General features: G+C 35.7%; 1 protein-coding gene across 6 annotated transcripts in view; it reads left to right on the forward strand.

Annotated features, from left to right (window-relative positions):
• Positions 1–20,290, forward strand: part of SOX5 (SRY-box transcription factor 5) — a 389,242-nt gene that overhangs the window by 250,742 nt on the left and 118,210 nt on the right. For 4 of the 6 annotated variants that reach the window (XM_007194842.2, XM_007194844.2, XM_057557363.1 and 1 more), the window contains one exon: positions 8,783–8,906. In XM_007194842.2, the coding sequence (XP_007194904.1) occupies positions 8,783–8,906 (124 nt within the window). The remainder of the gene's footprint in view (positions 1–8,782; positions 8,907–20,290) is intronic. The other 2 variants (XM_007194843.2, XM_057557365.1) reach the window with 1 other exon arrangement.

The raw sequence follows: 20,290 nt of genomic DNA on the forward strand, positions 1-20,290 counted from the left end.
CGGACTAAATTCTTGAGGAACATTTGAAAAGTTTCAGATTTTACATTTTATTTGTAATTGTGCTGACTTAAATCATATAGCTGCATTTCATTTTAACATTTGTGTATGTAGTTTAAACAGGTCTTCTACCATAACTTCCTGTTTTTTGAGCTCTCACACAAACTGCTCCTTGGTATCATGGAGTAGTCCCTCTAGTTTTCTGATTCCTGTATTTTTCCCAGTCAAGTAATGCCTTCCAGGCCTTCCAGGCCTCTCTTCCTGGGATCTAAAGCCCATCGTCGTTCAAAAGCAACTTTGATTTCCTCATAACCTATCCTTGCTGAAGCCCCCCTAATTCCCTCACTTTCCCCAACCCGTGACCAGAAACTCAGAAAAATCACAGAAAAGGGAAGACTGACAGCATCATAATTCATGTGGTCTCTTCTCAGGCCTTAGACTTTTCCATCACCCCTTTTAATCGTCTGTGGTTACTTTCTTTTTCATTTCTCACAGTAACCATCCAAAACTTCCATACCTTTGCTGAACTCCCTTACTCAGTCCCAGCATCTCTCATTTTCAGCATATGATTTTGCCTTCAACATTGAGAAAATTTCTTCCGTCGGACCTGATTTTCCTTACCTTCTCATTTCCTTACCAGTAGAACATTATCGGCTTATATCCACTTGTATAGCTTCATTCGTCAGGGCCCAGAGAATGAGATGTCATTCCCAGTCGAAGCGAATCCCTACACCTCCGCCTTGCCTTTCAGCCTCCTCTGCAATTTTGGTCCACAAGTTAATTGCTCTTTCCTACATTTCAAATTCTCAATTTCCATTTGCCCCTTCCAGCCAGTAAATGTGCTACTACCTAAAACTCTGCTACTTAAATAAAATCTGTGCATCCCTACGCAGCTGCCATCAAATGTCTCTCCTAATGCCTCACCCAGCCTTCTCTGAAGAACCATCTACATTTGCCATCCCCTTTTTCTTGCCTGCCATTCAGTGCTCAACCTTTTGGAATATGCTCAGCCTTTCAGAATATCCATTCTAGTGGATTTGTTGTTGTTAGATTCATCACCACCTTCTAATAAACTCTTCCAGAAGATATTATTTTTGTCTCTAAAATACTCTTTCTGCTACACTTTTCACTATTAGTCCCTACCTCAACCTTGATATTCCATTGGTTTCTGTGATACTGTACTCAAGATTTTCTTTATTCTTATCTTACCTCTCTCTCTTAAGACTCCTCTTCCTCTGCCCTTTCTTGAATTATTGTTGTGACCCAGATGATTTTAAGCTGTCTTCTCTTTATCCTTCAAACCCTCTTTAGATTATCTAGTTCACTCTCATCAACAAGTGATCCCCCAAACCATAGCCTCTAAAAATCTCTTCACTAGCTTCAGACTGCAGTATCAGTCTGCTAGTAAGGTAGCTCCTTAATACCTTAATAATGGAACATTATTTAGGTACCTCAAACACATGTGTTCAGAACCATATTCATATCTTTCCATGAAAACTATCACTACCCCTGTATGTTTTGTTGTTGTTGTTTCATACCAGTATAAATAGTTACATAAACTAGACACCTGAAAGTGATCGTGACTCTGTCCTCTTCTCCTTTTCTTACATATATAGTTTCTTTTTTTTTTTAGGTACAGAGATTTCTCATATACCCACACATTTATAGCCTCCCCCATCATCAACATGTACCTAGTCTCCACGCTTTGCCTCTTAAATCTTTTCTCCCTATGCCCACCAGAGTATACCACCTAACCTATTTAAGTGGTCCCCAGAGCCTACAGGGGGAATCTCAAGTTTCTTACAGTGAAACACAGACTGATTCAGGCAGACTTTCTAACACTGGTTCTCGCTTACATTTTTTGCTGTTCTACACTGCTTGGTGGTTTCCCCCTCACATGATATTTTTTCTTGTCCCTGATAATTTGCTCATTTTGTCTCCCATCTGCTTGGAATTCTTTTTTCACACTCCCACCTCTTTGCCTGGCTAACTCCTACTTATCCATTCAGACCCTACACCTGCTGGACCTATCTCTGTGAGGCCTGCCTTGACTTCTTCTGGCTGTGTTAGGAGTCTCTCGTTTGTGCTTCCATAGTTTCCCATACAAGTGTCTATTGTTGAACTAATGGCAGTGTATTCTAATTATCTATCCATTTGTCTGACCAGACTTAGAGCTTCTAGAGAGCAGGCATTGTATGTGAATTCATCTTTGTATTCCTAGTTACCAAAAAAGTATACGTTCTACTTAGTAGAAATGTTGATTGAATGAATAATAAACAGACCCATGGGACTGGAAGCTAAATTAATAATCTTAAATATCTACTTGATTATTAAATAGTTTCAGGGAACCACTGAAGGGTTTTGCAATAGAATATTTACATAAAATATAAAATATTTAACTATGAATAATTGATAAGTATTTACTTGTTCTTTTACAAGTGTGATAATGTGATTGTGTTGGATTCATAAAATTTTAGAGGGCAAGATTACATGCAGTATCTATGTGGTAGAATTATAAAAAGTGTTAAAACATAATATTCTATCTTAAGGTTTAAAAAATATAGGAAGTAGCATCTTAAATTTACTGTGAGTTATTCAAACTTGTGAATAACATGCCCCCATTAAAAAGACCAAAATTTTGTGACAAAAGTATTTTGTTGAAATTTAATTATAAATGTCACACATTTTAAACCTTAATTAGGAGCTTTAAGGGAATTCATCCATTAAGTAAAAGAAAATAAGTGAAGTTAACAGTGAATAGGATTTGGAAATAGTCAAAACTGGCAAATATATGAGAATGAAATACTAACATTATATAATAAATTTGTTTTAGAATTTATCCAGGAAACATTATACTGTTTTGATGTGATACGTCCTTTTCTCCCAAAGGTGGGCTAATTTTCAGCATCAAGGAACTAAAAATTACTTAAGATACAGCAGTAATACAGTTGGTGCTCATTATCTGTGCTAGTTATGTCCTATAAAGTTGCCATGAACACTGAATTATCAAATACTGAACGATTTTCCTCCTGGAGGAAACACAAAGTTAGGTTCCTGAGAGTCTTTGGTCACACCATTTTCATCAGCTGATCAATACATAGCCTTGTTTTATGTGTGTTTCTGTTTATAGACACCTTATTAATATTTATTATTGATTCTATGTGCATTTTAAACAGCAAAAATTGCCACAATTTCTTGCTACTTTGCACAGGTCTGTGAGTGACCACAAAAGCACTAGTACAAGTAAATTTGGGGAGGATGCAAGTAAATTTTATTGAGTAGGCAAATTGGCAAATACAGAATCTGCAAATAATGCGGATCAACTGTTTTTGAAATGTGTTTTTAGTTGCATAGATGAATTAACTACATATTTTGGATTGTATATATTTTACTGTTTACTTTATTCTGAATATTACTACAATGCTCTGTAATTTTTCCTATGCTGTTCTAAAATAAACACATCATTGGGACTATGAAATTAGGATTATTTTTCATTTTAGTTCTTCCTCTCCCTTGTAATTCCTCCTGCTCCCCACCCCCAGTTTTTCCCAAGTGTTGGAAAAGAGTACTAGATTGTTAGGAGATGTAGTTTCAGTGTTAAATTTGCTCTTACCTAAATGTGGGATCTTGAACAATTTATACGGCCAAGCTAAGTCTCATTTCTTTATCAGCACAATGATTGTGTTATGCCAGATAATCTCTAGGCTCTCTCAGCCTTAAAAGTGTTATTCTACATATGTGGATCTTGGAAAATTCAGACACTAAAACAAGTTACAGTACTAAAGCAGGGGCTTCCCTGGTGGCACAGTGGTTAAGAATCCGCCTGCCAGTGCAGGGGACATGGGTTCAAGCCCTGGTCTGGGAAGATCCCACATGCCGCGGAGTAACTAAGCCCACGTGCCACAGCTACTGAGCCTATGCTCTAGAGCCTGCGTGCCACAGCTTCTGAGCCCACGTGCCACAACTACTGAAGCCCATGCGCCTAGAGCCTGTGCTCCGCAACAAGAGAAGACATCGCAATAAGAAGCCCATGCACTGCAACGAAGGGTAGCCCCCACTCAAAGCAACTAAAGAAAACCTGCATGCAGCAACGAAGACCTAATGCAGCCAAAAAAAAATTTTTTTTTTAAATTAAAAAAATAACTAAAGCAAAATGCTTTTTAATAATCATAATAAAATACACAGATTTTTTAAAGCCCCAGAATTTATTGCAATTTATTCTTAAAATATGAAAATTTTTATCTGAAAAATTATTATAAATTATTAGCATATGAATGAATTACCTGGGTAAAAGCTGTCACACACAAGTAGATAGACTAATGTACATGCAACAACCAGTTAAACAATATAATAAGAACACATTTACTTTACGATAGCAAGAAAAGTATTTTTTAAAAACCTTAAAAATAAAACTACCAAGAAAGCTACAATAAGTATATGAAGCAAAAGAAGATTTGAATAAATTAAAAGATATAACCTGTTATTGGCCATCAAGCCATTAGGTTAATGAATTCAAAGAGAAATTCCATATCCTAAAATTATCGTGGAAAAATAAACGTAAATAAAGCCAGGAAATATTTGAAAAAGAAAATAGTAATGATAGAGTATTGTAAAAGCAAAGCTTTTATAATTAAAACATCATGTTATTAGAACATGATAGGCAGGCATATCTGTCCATTACAGAAGTATGTAATAAATTTCCAGTATTTCTGTATTACTTTTCTATTTCTTCATGCATGCATAATTCTAAGAATCATGGATTTATCATGATGTATATGACCTTTTATCTATACATTAAGAATAGGAGCCCAAAGCAGCTGGTGTTTCATGCTGCCATTTTTCTCCGGTGAAATTGAATTCCTTCCTGGTCGTTAAAGAACTTTGTTTTCCACAGGCCTTTGGTGGACATTTGGAGGTGGGGCACGAAGAAGTAATTACAAAGACAGGACTATATAATACATTGTTCTTCTTTATTTATGAATTATCAATTCATATAATAATTTCAGCTGCTGCTGTAAGCTCTAGAGTTACAATAATAAATAAGTTACAGCCTCTTTCCTAAATAAGTTCATAGGTCATAAGGGAGGCTCAAGTTATACAAGTAACTATTATTCAATACAGTAAGTATTGTGTTAGCTTTATGAGGTTAAAGAAGTAACAGTTCTTTCTGCCTGAGAATTGGCACCATAAGAAAGAAGTGCTTCACAGGCCAAGACATTATGTGGGTCTCAGAAGCCTTTGAAAAATAAGTAGAATTTTGCCAAGAAGAAAAGGAAAAGAGAAATTACTAAAAACAGAGGAGAAAATACTTTTGAGCCTGTTCAAGCGTGGAAAAACACCTAGTATGCAAGGAACTTTTCATGATCCATTGAGGCAAAAGTACAGAATATCTGAAGGAGGGAAGCAGAAATGCCTGGAAAGATGGTCTAGGAGCTTATTGTGAAGATTCCTGAATACCATGTGAAGGGATTTGGTCATTATTCTCTAAGTAAAAGTAACCATCAAAAGCTTTTCAGAAGAGGAGCATGTGAAATACAGATACAAGACTCATTTAGAAGGAACTCTATGAGGAATATAGTTTAACGTCCTGTGAGCACCAGACCTGTAATAGGCAGAGTCTCCCTTCAACTACTTATATACCTGAAAGTCCTTTGTAACTCAAGGCAAAATATGAAGAAGACAAAAAGATTTGTCGACAGTGACTTCAGCATTCTTTAAGACAGTTCTTCTCAAACCTGGGTGCACATTGGAATCATCAGGGGAACGTTAAAAAATGCTGATGGCTGGGTCTCACCCCTGTTGATTCAGATTTAATTCACCCTTGTTGTCTAGGAAACAGTCTAGTCTGGGCATTGAGAGTTTTTCAGAGCTTGCCAGGTGATTCTAAAATATACCTTCAAGTTTAAGAACTACTGCACTAAAATAAGAAGCTATTGTTTCTGAAATTGTAGAAGTTATTTTTCCCAAATTTTAAGGTCTCTGAAGTTTGGATGACTCTTACAACCCTTGTATGTGTTTCATTTGAAATTCCTTTCTTCTTCCCTCTAAAGTGCTCTTATTAAATTTATAACCATCGTATACATTGTATAACGAATGGTGTCTTAGAAAGGAGGAGACGTACTATATAAAATATAATAACTTACAATGAAATATAAAGGATACATAGTAGCTGGTGATAACCCTTAACCAGCGTGGCTAGTTTGTTGTTTCTTTGTTTGCTTGTTACTCTGGTCAGTGTCCTCTTCTTACACAGAACTAGCGCCCATGCTGTTTTTTTGGGGTTATTTTCAACATCTTTATTGGAGTATAATTGCTTTACAACGGTGTGTTAGTTTCTGCTTTATAACAAAGTGAATCAGTTATACACATACATATGTTCCCATATCTCTTCCCTCTTGCATCTCCCTCCCTCCCACCCTCCCTATCCCACCCCTCTAGGTGGTCACAAAGCACCGAGCTGATCTCCCTGTGCTATGCGGCTGCTTCCCACTAGCTATCGATTTTACATTTGGTAGTGTATATATGTCCATGCCACTCTCTCACTTTGTCCCAGCTTACCCTTCCCCCTCCCCCCATCCTCAAGTCCATTCTCTAGTAGGTCTGTGTCTTTATTCCCATCTTGCCCCTAGGTTCTTCATGATCTTTTTTTTTTCCCTTAGATTCCATATATATGTGTTAGCATACTGTATTTGTTTTTCTCTTTCTGACTTACTTCACTCTGTATGACAGACTCTAACTCCATCCACCTCACTACAAATAACTCCATTTCGTTTCTTTTTATGGCTGAGTAATATTCCATTGTATATATGTGCCACATCTTCTTTATCCATTCCTCTGTTGATGGACACTTAGGTTGCTTCCATGTCCTGGCTATTGTGCCCATGCTGTTTTGCCTTCAAACATCTCCCTCTTGTTTCAGGCCACTTTTTCCTACATACTTGCTCGATGCGCACTTTCTAATTTTTGAGACTTCAATCAGTTGTTTTCCATTGGTGTCTACATAAGGTTTATCTTTTCTCCAGTATGTTCAAAAAATGTGGGCCGTAGTGATATAAGCTTTTTAACCTTCAGCTCTAACCTTAAAACATTCTCTTTTTGTTTTCCTGGTTGTGTTGTTCACTTTTAGTTTCACTCTGGTGGCAGCGATAGGTTTAAAATCCTTTTGGCTAAAAGAAATCCTTTGCAATGTGGAGTCATTTCTGAAAACAGATTGCTCATTCTTACAGTGCTTGTTCCTCTGTTTGCCTGGCTGGCTGGCTGGCGCTCTCTCTGTCTCTCTTTCTCTCCCCTCACCCTTCCTCCTTTTCTCTCTCTCTCTCACCCCCTCCTCCGCCCCCTCAACACGCACACACACCAAAATCTCAGAAATACCTCAGAGGTTTACTATGAAAGATGAAATGGTGGAGAAACTGAAGGTGGACCTTTAAAGTGAGAACTTATGAGAATTATCAGAATCATGTGTCTAAGAATGTGCAATGCCAGTGAGAGAAAGGGAAAACAAGTCCGGAGTTATTTCAGAGTTGCTGTTAAGGTTAGCAACTGAATGAATTTGTTTGTTTGTTTGTTTGTTTGTTTGTATATGTGTTTGTTTTACTTTTAACCATTATCCCCACTGTAATGTAAGCTCCATGGACATAGGATCTTGTTTGTTTTGTTTACTATTATGTCTGTACTACCTAGCTCATTTTCTTATACATAGTACGTGTTCATGAAATATTTGTTTATTTTCCAAATAACTGACTTAATGTGAGGAAGAAACAGTAAAGGAGAATAAAGTGTCAGCTGTGATCTTTAGCATGCTCCTAAATTCTCATTCGTATGCTCTCTGACAAACACTAACCAATAACCATGTCCCCCAGAGAAATCTTGCTTAAATATTTGGAAAAAAATCCTAGGTATTTTAGTAAAGGACAACCTCTGCATTAGTAACAATGTGACACAGCTGCAGAAATGACTGCATTAGTTTATATTTCTAGAAATTACCGTTCAATTAAAAGAAAATAGTGATTCCATTGTATTAGATTATTTATTTACTGATATGAACCCCACATCCTGAGAGTGACACCAGAAAATTAAGGTGTATTCTAAAGACGGCAACCCAAAGAGAGGCCGTGTGGTTTGAGGAGTGGTTCAATTGCCTCAGAAAGGATAGATGAATTCAAAAGATCCAAGGGACTAGATCATAGACATAGTTTTGACTCCCCCATTCCATGGCCACAGGCAAGTCAGTTTTCTTTCGGCCTCAGTTACCTCTTCTATAAAGAATGGGGAAAGTCTTTATTACTCTCTAAGCTTTCTTTCAGCTCTTTGATTCAAGAACTTAAAAAAAAAAAACTTAGTATTATGCATGAACATGAGAATTATCTTCAAGTAACGAAGAGCTGTTTGTATATAAAATGGTACCAGTTTAATTTTGTTTTAGGAGGTAGAATTAGCCCTAACAGGTGGGATTTACAGAAGGAGATTTTAGTTCAACCTAAGGGATACTTTTTTAATCATTATATTAATGAAGTAAGAAAAGACTTGTAGTATGAAGTATTGATGGGAAATTATTCACCAGGTTAGAAAGTGAACTTGATAACACCTTCCAGTTAAAGTATTCAGTATTCTGATTCTCCTGTCTAAAGTAGTCCTAAGACATAGCCTCACATCCAGGGTTCTATCTAGCAAGCTTGTATGCCAGTATATTGAATTGAATAATTTTTTTCTTGTATCATAAGGGTGGGAGGGTGGGAAGCATGGAGTATCAAAACTTCTTCTCTTTGATTCACTCTAATACGTTCAGCAGGTTCAAGGTCAACTGCCGCCATTAATGATTCCTGTATTCCCTCCCGATCAACGGACACTGGCTGCAGCTGCCCAGCAAGGATTCCTCCTTCCTCCAGGCTTCAGCTATAAGGCTGGATGTAGTAAGTACCACTGATTTTTCACTTGGGAGTGGGTGGAGGGCATGGCTTTAGGCAATTTAGTATTCCTGCCACACCAAGAAATGAGATCACCCATATAGCACTTTTATTTTAAAGAGGAAACACACAGAAAGTGTAGAAAAGGATTTATGTTGTATTTAAGAGCTTAGATTATTTCTATGCTTCTGAAGCCAATATTTGCTTTTTATAATTTTGTTTCATAACTTTCATTTCCAGTGTATTCTTAAATTATGAATATAATTTTCAGGTTCAGTTTATTTTTATGTAGGTAAGACAGGAATATGCATTTTAATAGCTTTCCATTGCCCTTTAAGATAAACCCAAGTTTCCTAATGTGAATTAGTTGGCCTTCCATTATCCGTCTCCTCCCTACATTTACAGCCTAATTTCTCATTAGGCTTCTTTTAGTTCTTAGACCGAACCATACTCTTTCTTGACTTTGGACTTGAATTGTCTGTGTTCACTCTCCTTGGTCTTCTGAACCTCTTCCAGGTTAGACAGGGAAAGCTGGCCTGCTCTAGTTAGATCCCTTTCTCCAGGTTCCTTTGGATCCTGTGTATTTCCTTTCACTTTAATTGTAAACTCTATGAGGGCCAGTGCTCATTCTGTCTCACGTATTGTTATATCTAAACTTTTAGTACAATTTCAACTATTTGTTGAATGAATGAATAAATGATTGAGCATTCATTACAAACAATACAAGGGCATTTTTACACTGATAGGCTATATTGAGATAACTGTTTATATTGCTTATTAACTTTACTTGCCTGTGATTTTATGACTTTTTTAAGGAAAATCAAAATTATACACTATTAGTTTTAGAAACAATCTAATAATTGAAATATTTTCATTGATCAAAGTAGAATACCATTGAAAACAATTAGCAAAGTATTATCATTTTAGATTATTTATATAGAATATTATTTTGTAAATTCCAGTAGATTTTGGTTCATTTATATGTTAATAAATTGTCACATTAGCATCTTGCTATGCTTCAACACTTATTGCATTTGAGAAATTCTTTTGAACATTACTAGGAATCAGGTCTGCTTCCTGTTAAATGACGTTTTGAATTTTCATATTTAACATTTATTCCTAGTTTTTAAACCTTTCTTTATACAGCAATGAAGAAATGGGATGTAATATTTTAAAGCCATATGAGTGAGTAGATTGCAACTATGGAGTCTAGGTAAAAGTGAACTGAACTGAGGAGTATAAAAATTCATACTTGTAAGCACTTTGCTCTTTGCAGTTTTTAACATGGCTTTTTCACATCTTTCTCTTGACTTTGGTTTCCTGTGTTTTAAGATGGTGTTCTCACTCTGGATCCTTAATGTATTTATTTAATATTATTTGTTGCATAATACTGTCTTTGTAGATTGATTCATCCAGAAACACCAACTTCTTTGTATAGCTAAGGACTATATTTATATCCTAAATATTTAAATTCTAAAAATAATTTAAATTTTAAGAAGAGAATTTTAAATTCAATTGCTACATTGATGTCTGAGTTTTTAATTATAAAAGATTTTTTTTGTTTCCCTTTACCTAAGGAATTACTATTCACATTAAATGCATGTTGCCAATATGTTTTTCATAGCCTTGGTTACTAAAATGAAAAAAAAACGACACTTTTAAAAATCATCAGTTGCCTGAGACTGCACCTGCAATATGTACATATAGACTAGTTCTGTTTTTCAAAAAGAAATTTTTTAAGCAACTGTAGACATCAGTTCCATTAGCGAATATTGTGCTGAAGAGAAAAGCACATTGAGTATGAACAATAGCATAACTGGGGGCCTGGAAAAGGTCAAGAACACCTCTGCCTCACTCCCATTTGACAGAGTTGGCATAGCAAATTTGTTCAGTGTTAACGTAATGTGGCGTGGAGAAATGTTTCCCTTCCTAAAGTTGTTAATATATTAACCATTTGATATTCATACCTTCAGTACTTAAAGTTATAAGTGATACCACTTCTTTTGTATCCTTGGAAGTAAAATAGAATAAAGCCTCTACAGCTGCTGGAAAGCTTGAAATAAGCATCATGCCAAACTCTAAAGAAAAAGCCAGTAGTAAAAGAAAGTGCCACCCTTGTTGACACTCTCACACTGTCAGTTTGAATGAGGAGCTGGGTGGAAGCGATAAATAGTCCAGACTACTTATTTCCTCCATAATCATGTTGCAGGAAAGGAATCGAGGTAGGGAAAGAAATCTTGCCATCTTCTCTCTTCAGTGGGACTTCCTATTTTATTCCCCCCATAATTGTCAATCATATGTCACTTCTCTGGCTGTCATTTGTTTTAATTTGAGTAATACCACATAGTTCTCAATGAAAGAGACACTGACTAATCCATCTTGATTTGAGTTTCAAGTAAATATGAAAGGTATACTATTTTTTGGTATCAAATACTCTCAAATGCTTTTCATCAATCCATTCAAGAAAGTATTGATGATACATTTTTCTGTTTAGACTATGTGTTTTGATAAATAAAATTAAAATATTTGAAACTACACATGAAAGTTAAAATGTTACCAATGGGGAAAAAATAAAAACACCAGTTGGGTAACCTAACCATCATCAATTGACTAAGTTTCTTCCTTTTCCAAAAAAGAAGCTTCTAGTTGGAAATAAAGGTATTTTCCCTTTAAGAAATATGATGGTAGAAACACGGTGTGGAATGGACACCTACAGAATGTAGTTGCTGGAATTTCTCTTAACTGCTAGAAAACGTGTCATTAAACAATATAAGAATAAATTAACAGCACAGCCAGAGACTTCAGAGCAAGCTGGCTAGATAGAAAAGAAGCTTTAGAGAATGTTGTAGTCCACTCTTATCTGTGAATATGTAGGTCAGTTTACAAACATCAATATATTATCAGAATTTCAGTTCTGTTTTGGTGTTTGCTGTTAGTGAAATCAAGCATGAAACCACACTTCTTCATGAATCTATATCTAGTTATTGCCTTTCTTACTTATTTTTTAAAGTCTAAAAATACTTCCAGACTTCTAAGGAGGTAAAAATAATGGTGTATTATTAAATGGACTGCTTTAAATATATAGAATAACTTGAAAAAAGTTATGTAAAAACACTGGTTTAACATTCAGGGAAAAAAAATAAGGAAGTAATCTGTATTTTTAACTTACCAGTTCTGTGAAAATTGTCAATTCAGTTGCTACATGTTAAACACACCCCAAATTTTATATTGCAGTAATTAAAAATCCCAATTTTAAATTATGTTTGTGGGTACTAGCTCATTTTAATCAGAAAACAATCATTGAAGTCCTTGAAATAAATTTGAAAAACTAAATAACTAAAACCCTGGGAGTTCCCTGGTGGTCTAGTGGTTAGGATTTGGTACTTTCACTGCTGTGGCCCAGGATCAATTCCTGGTTAGGGAACTGAGATCCCGCAAGCCACATGGCTAGGCCAAAATTAACAATAAATAAATAAATGGTAGTTCCAATTCTGAGTTATAAACTGAATGTATGTACAAATGAGTTGGTTCAAGTATACTCTGGATGGTTGAAGAGTCCGAGGACACAGTCCATTTGCTTCTGCTGGAAAGTCTGAGTGGAGTTCTAAGCTCTTAACCAAAGACTTGAACCTGTGAACTGCAAAGCTTGTATCAGGTAGATTTTTTTTTTAAATTAATTATTTATTTATTTATTTAGGCTGCATTGGGTCTTCATTGCTGTGGGCGGGTTTCCTCTAGTTGGGGTAAGCAAGGGCTACTCTTCGTTGCAGTGTGCGGGCTTCTCATTCTCTTGTTGCCAAGCACGGGCTCTAGGCGTGCGGGCTCAGTAGTTGTAGCGCATGGGCTTAGCTGCTCCACAGCATGTGGGATCTTCCCGGACCAGGGATTGAACCCATGTCCCCTGCATTGGCAGGCGGATTCTTAACCACTGGGACACAAGGGAAGCCCCTAGCCCAACATTTTAGACTCGAGAGGGACATTTGAGATAAGGTGGTTGAAGGTCGTGAGTTTCATCAATACCAATTTCTCTGACCCCAACTTTCAGTTCTCTTTCCACAACACTCAGCTTCCTTGCACCCCAGCCCCCCACTCAGGTTAAGTGCTGTTTCTTCAGAGCACATATTTTATAGGCAGAAAGGAAAGGAGTAGGTGCTTCTCTTTTTACTAATGACTATAGTCCTCTGCCTCTCTCCTTTTTGTTTGGGTGTAAAATTTCTAGCCACGTAATTCTAATAGATGCTTCAGAAATTTTTGACAGGAAGACATTTTATGTGGAAATTTAAAAAAATGTACAGGAAGTCAAAATCCAATAAAATAACCCATTTTCTGTACATAGTAGGAAACAGTTGTAAAAGAGTTGGCTTGATAGTTTAGCCCAAAGTGTCAAATTGAATGTGTCACATAGCTACAGATACGGTATCTTTCCCTAGAAATGGGCTATAGTTCCCAAACTAATGGGCTGTAGTTCCCAAACTGTGCTAAGGTACCAGGGTGCTGAAGCTAATTCACAGGGGCACACAGGATATTTTCAAATTTCAAGGAGAATACAGAGGTATCTCTCAGACACTACATAAATTACCTGAGTTGTTTGAAACATATTACTTAATAAAATGGAGCAGTTGGACCTTTCTTTTGTCTTAGGAGTGTCACGAAAGAATTATTGAGCCACTGATGGTGCCTGAATCCAAGACATTTAGGAACTTGTGGCCTAGTATATTACATATTCATTTTTTTAATGTTATAACCTTTTTACTTGGAAGTTATGGTTATTGACCTATCATGTTACAACCACAGAACAGAATATTATAACAAAATTTATCTTGCACTTATAGGGATATGTATAATATTATTCAGATAAGCAATTGATTTGCCTCATTGTGCTACTTTTTTTTTTTAACATCTTTATTGGAGTATAATTGCTTTACAATGGTGTGTTAGTTTCTGCTTTATAACAAAGTGAATCAGTTATACATATACATATGTCCCCATATCTCTTCCCTCTTGCATCTCCCGCCCTCCCACCCTCCCTATCCTACCCCTCTAGGTGGTCACAAAGCACAGAGCTGATCTCCCTGTGCTATGCGGTTGCTTCCCACTAGCTATCTATTTTACATTTGGTAGTGTATATATGTCCATGTCACTCTCTCTCTTTGTCACATCTTACCCTTCCCCCTCCCCATATCCTCAAGTCCATTCTCTAGTAGGTCTGTGTCTTTATTCCCACCTTGCCACTAGGTTCTTCATGACCTTTTTTTTTTTTTCTTACATTGTGCTACTTTAATTGTCCTTGTGCAAGTTGTTGAGATTCAGTTTCCTGACCTACAAAATGGATTAATAACACTCATTTTACTGAATTGTTACAGAGATTAAATAGGATTATATATGAAGCAGTGCCTACCATTGTGTCTATCTTATTAGGTTACTTATAAATGATGGATACTGTGTATATAATACCAGCAAAACATACATCCTGTGTCTCCCCTCACCAAAAAAAAAAAAAAAAAAAAAGATTATATTAGAACCACACCCAGCAATTAATTACATTTCATGTCCTATATAGCAGCGGTCCCCAACATTTTTGGCACCAGGGACCGGTTTCATGGACGACAATTTTTCCACGGACCAACCGGTGGGCGGGGGGCGGGCTTCAGGTGGTAAGGCCAGCGATGGTTCAGACGGAAATGCGAGCGACGGAGAGCTGCAGGTGAAGCTTTGCTCGCTAACCTCCTGCTGTGCGGCTCAGTTCCTCGGAGTCGGGGCTGGGGACTCCTGCTATATAGGATCAAATTCATTCTGCCACAGCGGAATGAGACTTCCTCTGACTAGGAAAATACAGTTGTTTACGGAAAAGTATTTTAGTGCTGATGGAAACATTTGTCTCTTAACTATTTTAATTATAATCACCAAGTTTTAAACTTTTTTATTATCATTTTACACTTGTCTATTAGAGCTCATGTTGGAAAAGATCATGTGATTTTTTGGAAAATGTATTTAGTCATTGTTTGGGCTATATGAAGCTAGAAATATATTCACGTACTCATTCTGCATTTTAACACATTGATTAATTTTTCAGAAATGTGCTAAATAGAATAGCCGTATAAAGTTACTGATTGAAATATTTAATTGCCTTCTGAGATTAGCTTAAATAAATAGAAGTCGATGAGCCAAGCTGAATAAACTTAAAATATGCTGTACTTACTCTTCATCAGTTTTCTGAACAGTATTTCCGCTTCCAATAAAAAAAGGAAACTCTCAGTTAATTAGTTCCTCATATACCATGATAAAATTAATGTTTAGGAGTTAAATACCATAAACTTCCTCAGGCACATTTGCTGATGTGTTCCTGTTTTTAGTTAATGTCACATGTTTCATTGTTTAATGGGGGTATCATTTGGGTTTCATTATATCTCTCTGGTGCAGAGGGTCCATATGTCTGGCATTTTTAGGAGACTGCATGCTAATTTCTGATTTAACTATGTCAGCTGTGTCAGCTGACATACAGGTCAGTCAGTGCTGAAACAATCACCAAATCACAAGCTAAAAACCATTGACATGGTATGCTTTTATTGAACTGACAAAATAGGAAACATGTGTTGTCAGGATGACATACTGTAGGTTCTTTGTAAATAAGCAGAGAAAAGAAGATATCATCACATCTTCAGGCTTCTGTGTTTGTGTGTGTTAGAATTATTGTGCCCGGCTCTTCCGCTTACCTCCCCTCCCCAAATCTTAGAAACCAATGACGTTGGGCAAACCTGACTTAGTTTAGAGCTTTGTAAATATATATTTTTGTAAAGAAGAACTTTGTACCTAAACAGCCAATCATTTAAATTCTCATCTTAGATTGGTGACATAAAAATATGAAATGATTAAAAAGTAAAGAGAACTCAGTGCAGAAAAAGTATATAACATTGCACAATTATATGGTGACAGCCACCCTCCAGTTCTCATGGAACGGCTGTTTCTAGGTCAATAAAATAGTTTTGTTTTTTTTTTTTTGCTAAAAATGGAGTTATAATAGCTTACAATATTCATCACTGAGAAAAGAGAGATGTATATGTCCTTACTGTGACAAAGTGTCATAACTTAGTATAAAAATGACAGCTTATATTGTGCCTTATTGTTTATAAAACATAGAGACATAGTTAGTTTTAAGCAGTATAGCTCTGTGAGGTGATAACTGTGCTATATTAGTAACCAATGTTTGATCCATTTTCCCCCAGCCCCCCCCCCACACACACTACCACCACCAAAACACACACATACAAGCAAACAAAAAAAGCAAAAGCCCTTTCTTTGATAAATTCCTCAGATTTCATTAGACTAAAACTATATCTAATCTTTTAATCCATCTTGTTTGCTTTTGAACAGTTAAGAACATTAAGAATGCCATTCAATTAAAATATAAACTCATTCAGCTCAGTATTTTCTTTTTGACATGATTCTCGTTCTTGATAACATAGAAGTGTCAAATTGACTAGTGACACTGTGTTTTCAGACCAGAGACCTCAAAATGTGATGTAACCTTATGAATTTGTAGCCTAACCCTCAGAATTCTAGGTTCATATTTTTGTTGCCACAGCAAACATGGAATCTCATCTTAGTATTAAACTCACACTAACTAAGGTCATCAAACTGAAGTATAAGCCCAGAGGAGCAATATGTTGTTTTACTTGAATAGATGTAACTGTTAATGATACTGAACAACTCTATTGTCCAGTAAACGTGCTCTTCACTGTAGAAAGCTCCAGTAGAAGGCAAACTTTAGTCATAATGTTGATAGGAAAGTATGGAAGCAGAAAAAATATTTAATAAAACACGCTAAGATAATATCTTGCTTGTAACTCTATGATAGATGTCTGTTTTCCATGAGAACTGAACAAGTCAGGCTGTTGGAATACCATGTGAATCAGATACTGTATTAGGTTTAACTATACTGTAACAGGACAAAATAATACTAGCTTAAACATGGAAAAAGAATATTTTTCACTCATGCAACAGTTCAAGCATTGCTCATGTGGTAGCTCCACAGTATGAAGTCCATGGCTTGTTCTCTTATTTATTGTACTGCTTTCCACAAAGCGTGGCTTCCATCTCATGGCATTAGGTACCTTCTCCAGCTCCCATGTCCCCACTCCAGCCAGTGCAAAGGGCAGAAGCAGGGAGAACTACAACTTTTTAAACAGTACTGTTTCACTAATAATTTATTTTTGCTCTGTTTTCAAAGAACATATTTAAACTTTTCTTAAACCTATTTATATAATCAGCTCATACCAACCCTTCACATTTTTTCTAATATATTAAAGATAGCATTTGCTGACTGCACAAACCTCAAACAATGTAGAAGTATATGAAACAGAAACTAAAAGTTATCTGCCTACACTCATACCCTCCTATAATCCCACTCTGCAGAGGTGATTACTGTTAACAATTTGGTACCTATTTTTCCAGAACTAGATACAGGTATAAATATATTATGTATTCATAAATAAATATGTGTATACATCTGTTTGTATCTAGATATCAATATGTAATATGCAGGATGTGAGAGTATTTGTATAATATATGTTATGATATATATATGTGATATGTACTACATAATATATAATGTATGGGGGGGTAAATATTTTATAGACTATGTTCTACCGATAAATATAACAAAAAGTCATGGCCATTTTTCTTCCATACTTTCGGACCTAAATACTTTCAGACCTGCATCATATTTCATTAAACTGGATGCACCATATTTTATTTATGTTTCCCGCTAATGAACATTTAAGTTTGTCTAGAATGCTTCACAGTTTTAGGCAATGCTATAGTAAACTTTTTTGTGTACACAAAGTTGCCCCAAATGAATTATTCGTGTAATCAGTTCCATTACCAGTATATGGTATTTTACTTCTATTTATTTGTTTCTTTTTGAACATTTTTCACCTGAGATATTGTCTGTACATTCTGATGCTCTCTGAGTTGGTTAATGGAAGGTTTACAACTTTAAAAATTGACTTATCTGAGTTAAGCTATGAATAAGCATCAGTGAGACTTGTAATCTGAAACTTTTAATTGTCTCAATTTAATAAATTCTGTCAGAAAAAAAATTATGCAAGGTGTCAGAAGACATTGGTAGTCTCAATACCATTTTGTATTATTCTGTTCCCTTGGGCAAGTCATTTTCCTCTTTGTGCCTTAGCTTTTTAATCTTTAAGGTAGCTACAGTAATGTCTGCCCTACTCACTTCATGAAGAGATTGTAAAAGTTAGATGGAATGAGTCTATGCATTTCTAAAGAAGTTAGATTATTGTATAATATATCATTATTACTTGTTAAATGTATCAGCCCATTTTGAAAATTTAGAATGCGATATAATGATAAGGATTTCAGGAATTTATCTATTTTTAAGTCACTATACTTCTGACCATTCAAGACATTTGCATTATTTGTTTTTCATTTTTGGGTGGAGAGAAAATTTCATAACATTTCTTAATTTCCAGAGGTCTAAAAGTTACCATTCTAGTAGAAATCTCTAGGCCAGGAGTCATCCCAAATGTATATTCCATAGGCTTATTGTTAGAGTGGTTTAGGAAGCTTCCTGTTCTCAACCTGTAGATCACAGACTCTGGATACACCCCAGGAGGAAGGATGTCTATCAAAGGCCCTGATAGACAGAAAAGTGGAAAGGCTATCAATGGTGTCAAAAAATGAGATGCTTTTAAAACATGAAATATTTGCTAAACCTTCATATTAAAAGTGGAAAATAAAAGAGAGCATTTGAACTGGTCTTAAGTGGCTTATATGAATGCCCCTTTTCCAGATCCCTACTTTTTAATACTTTCATCATTTTGGATGCTTTTCTCTGTGCCATTCATTTCTTCATAAGACACAGAGGCAAAATTTGGATAGTACTCTGATGTAGATGTACATATAGAAGGAGTTCCTTAATTAATGATTCTCTGAGCAGCTTAAAATGAGTTATTATGTAATAGTTAAATGATGCCTTGGTTGTAATGCTGGAATACAGAAGGAAAAGGAGACTTGTTTGATTTATTTTCACCTTTTCAGGGATACTCAGATTTCTTAGATAATTAATCCAGAAATTTTCATTTGTACTAGAATTCCTTAGATTTATGGGCAAAGAGGTGAAGAAAGAATGCTGTATTTTTTATATGCAGAAGTGTCTTCCCACTTGGAAAGATGTTTCTTAAAGAGTTTATAAATTAATTTCTTACTAAACTAGCCAACTAAGTAACTATTAAATTAAGTAGGGTAAAGTTTTTTTTTGTTTGTTTGTTTTTTAAATTTATTTATTTATTTATTTTTGGCTGTGTTGGGTCTGCGTTGCCCATTGCTGCACGCGGGCTTTCTCTAGCTGCCGTGAGCGGGGGCTACTCTTTGTTGTGGTGTGTGTGCTTCTCATTGTGGTGGCTTCCCTTGTTGCGGAGCATGAGCTCTAGGTGTGTGGGCTTCAGTAGTGTGACATGCAGACTCAGTAGTTGTGGCTTGTGGGCTCTAGAGTGCAGGCTCAGTAGTTGTGGCACATGGGCTTAGTTGCTCTGTGGCATGTGGGATCTACCCAGACCAGGGATCGAACCTGCGTCCCCTGCATTGGCACGCAGATTCTTCACCACTGCGCCACCAGGGAAGTCCAGTAGGGTAAAGTTTTCATTTGCAGTGCTACATTAAGAAGACAAAAAAAGGTTTTTATTTTTAAAAAATCTCTTACTGAAAAATTTAGCCTATGACAAAGCAGTTAAGAACTAAAAATCTCCTAAAAATATCTTCTTTTAAAATAGCTGTATAGTCAAACAAGAGATAATTTATTAATTCTACTTTCTCAAATAAAATTCATATGAAATATTTATATTCATTACTTATTTTATGAGAGTTACTACACAATGTTAGCATTTCTCATTAAAAAAATTTCAAATATTAACGTCGTATTATACTATTCTAGCAAATCTAGGAAGGCTTTACAGATTTTCTGCATTTAGAAACCCCTTCACCTTTATTAAGTATACCATATCAATTGTTCTGAACGTCTGGTGTTCCACAAAATGATTTAGTAGACTTGTTATAAATTTAACCTCTTAAAATGAGAGAGGAAGTATAGCTGAGCTTATTGCTGTTTGAAAGCAAAGTTCAACTTGCTTGGATTTGAGAAAGTCTAAAGTGATTGGAAACAGTCACTATGATGAAGGATTTTTGTTTTTATCTTTTGTTTGTATATAAGACATCTTTTTTAGTAGACACCTTGACCGTGCTCAGGTGCTTTAATGACATCATAATAGCGGGTTCTTGTTAGTGAACAGAAATCATTTTAAGACTTAGGAAATTCATATTATTTACTTTTAATACCTAAGGGGATATGAATTGCTTTTAAAATCAAAATTTAC

Source organism: Balaenoptera acutorostrata, chromosome 11, assembly GCF_949987535.1.
Source record: "Balaenoptera acutorostrata chromosome 11, mBalAcu1.1, whole genome shotgun sequence".
Taxonomy (NCBI): Eukaryota; Metazoa; Chordata; class Mammalia; order Artiodactyla; family Balaenopteridae; genus Balaenoptera; species Balaenoptera acutorostrata.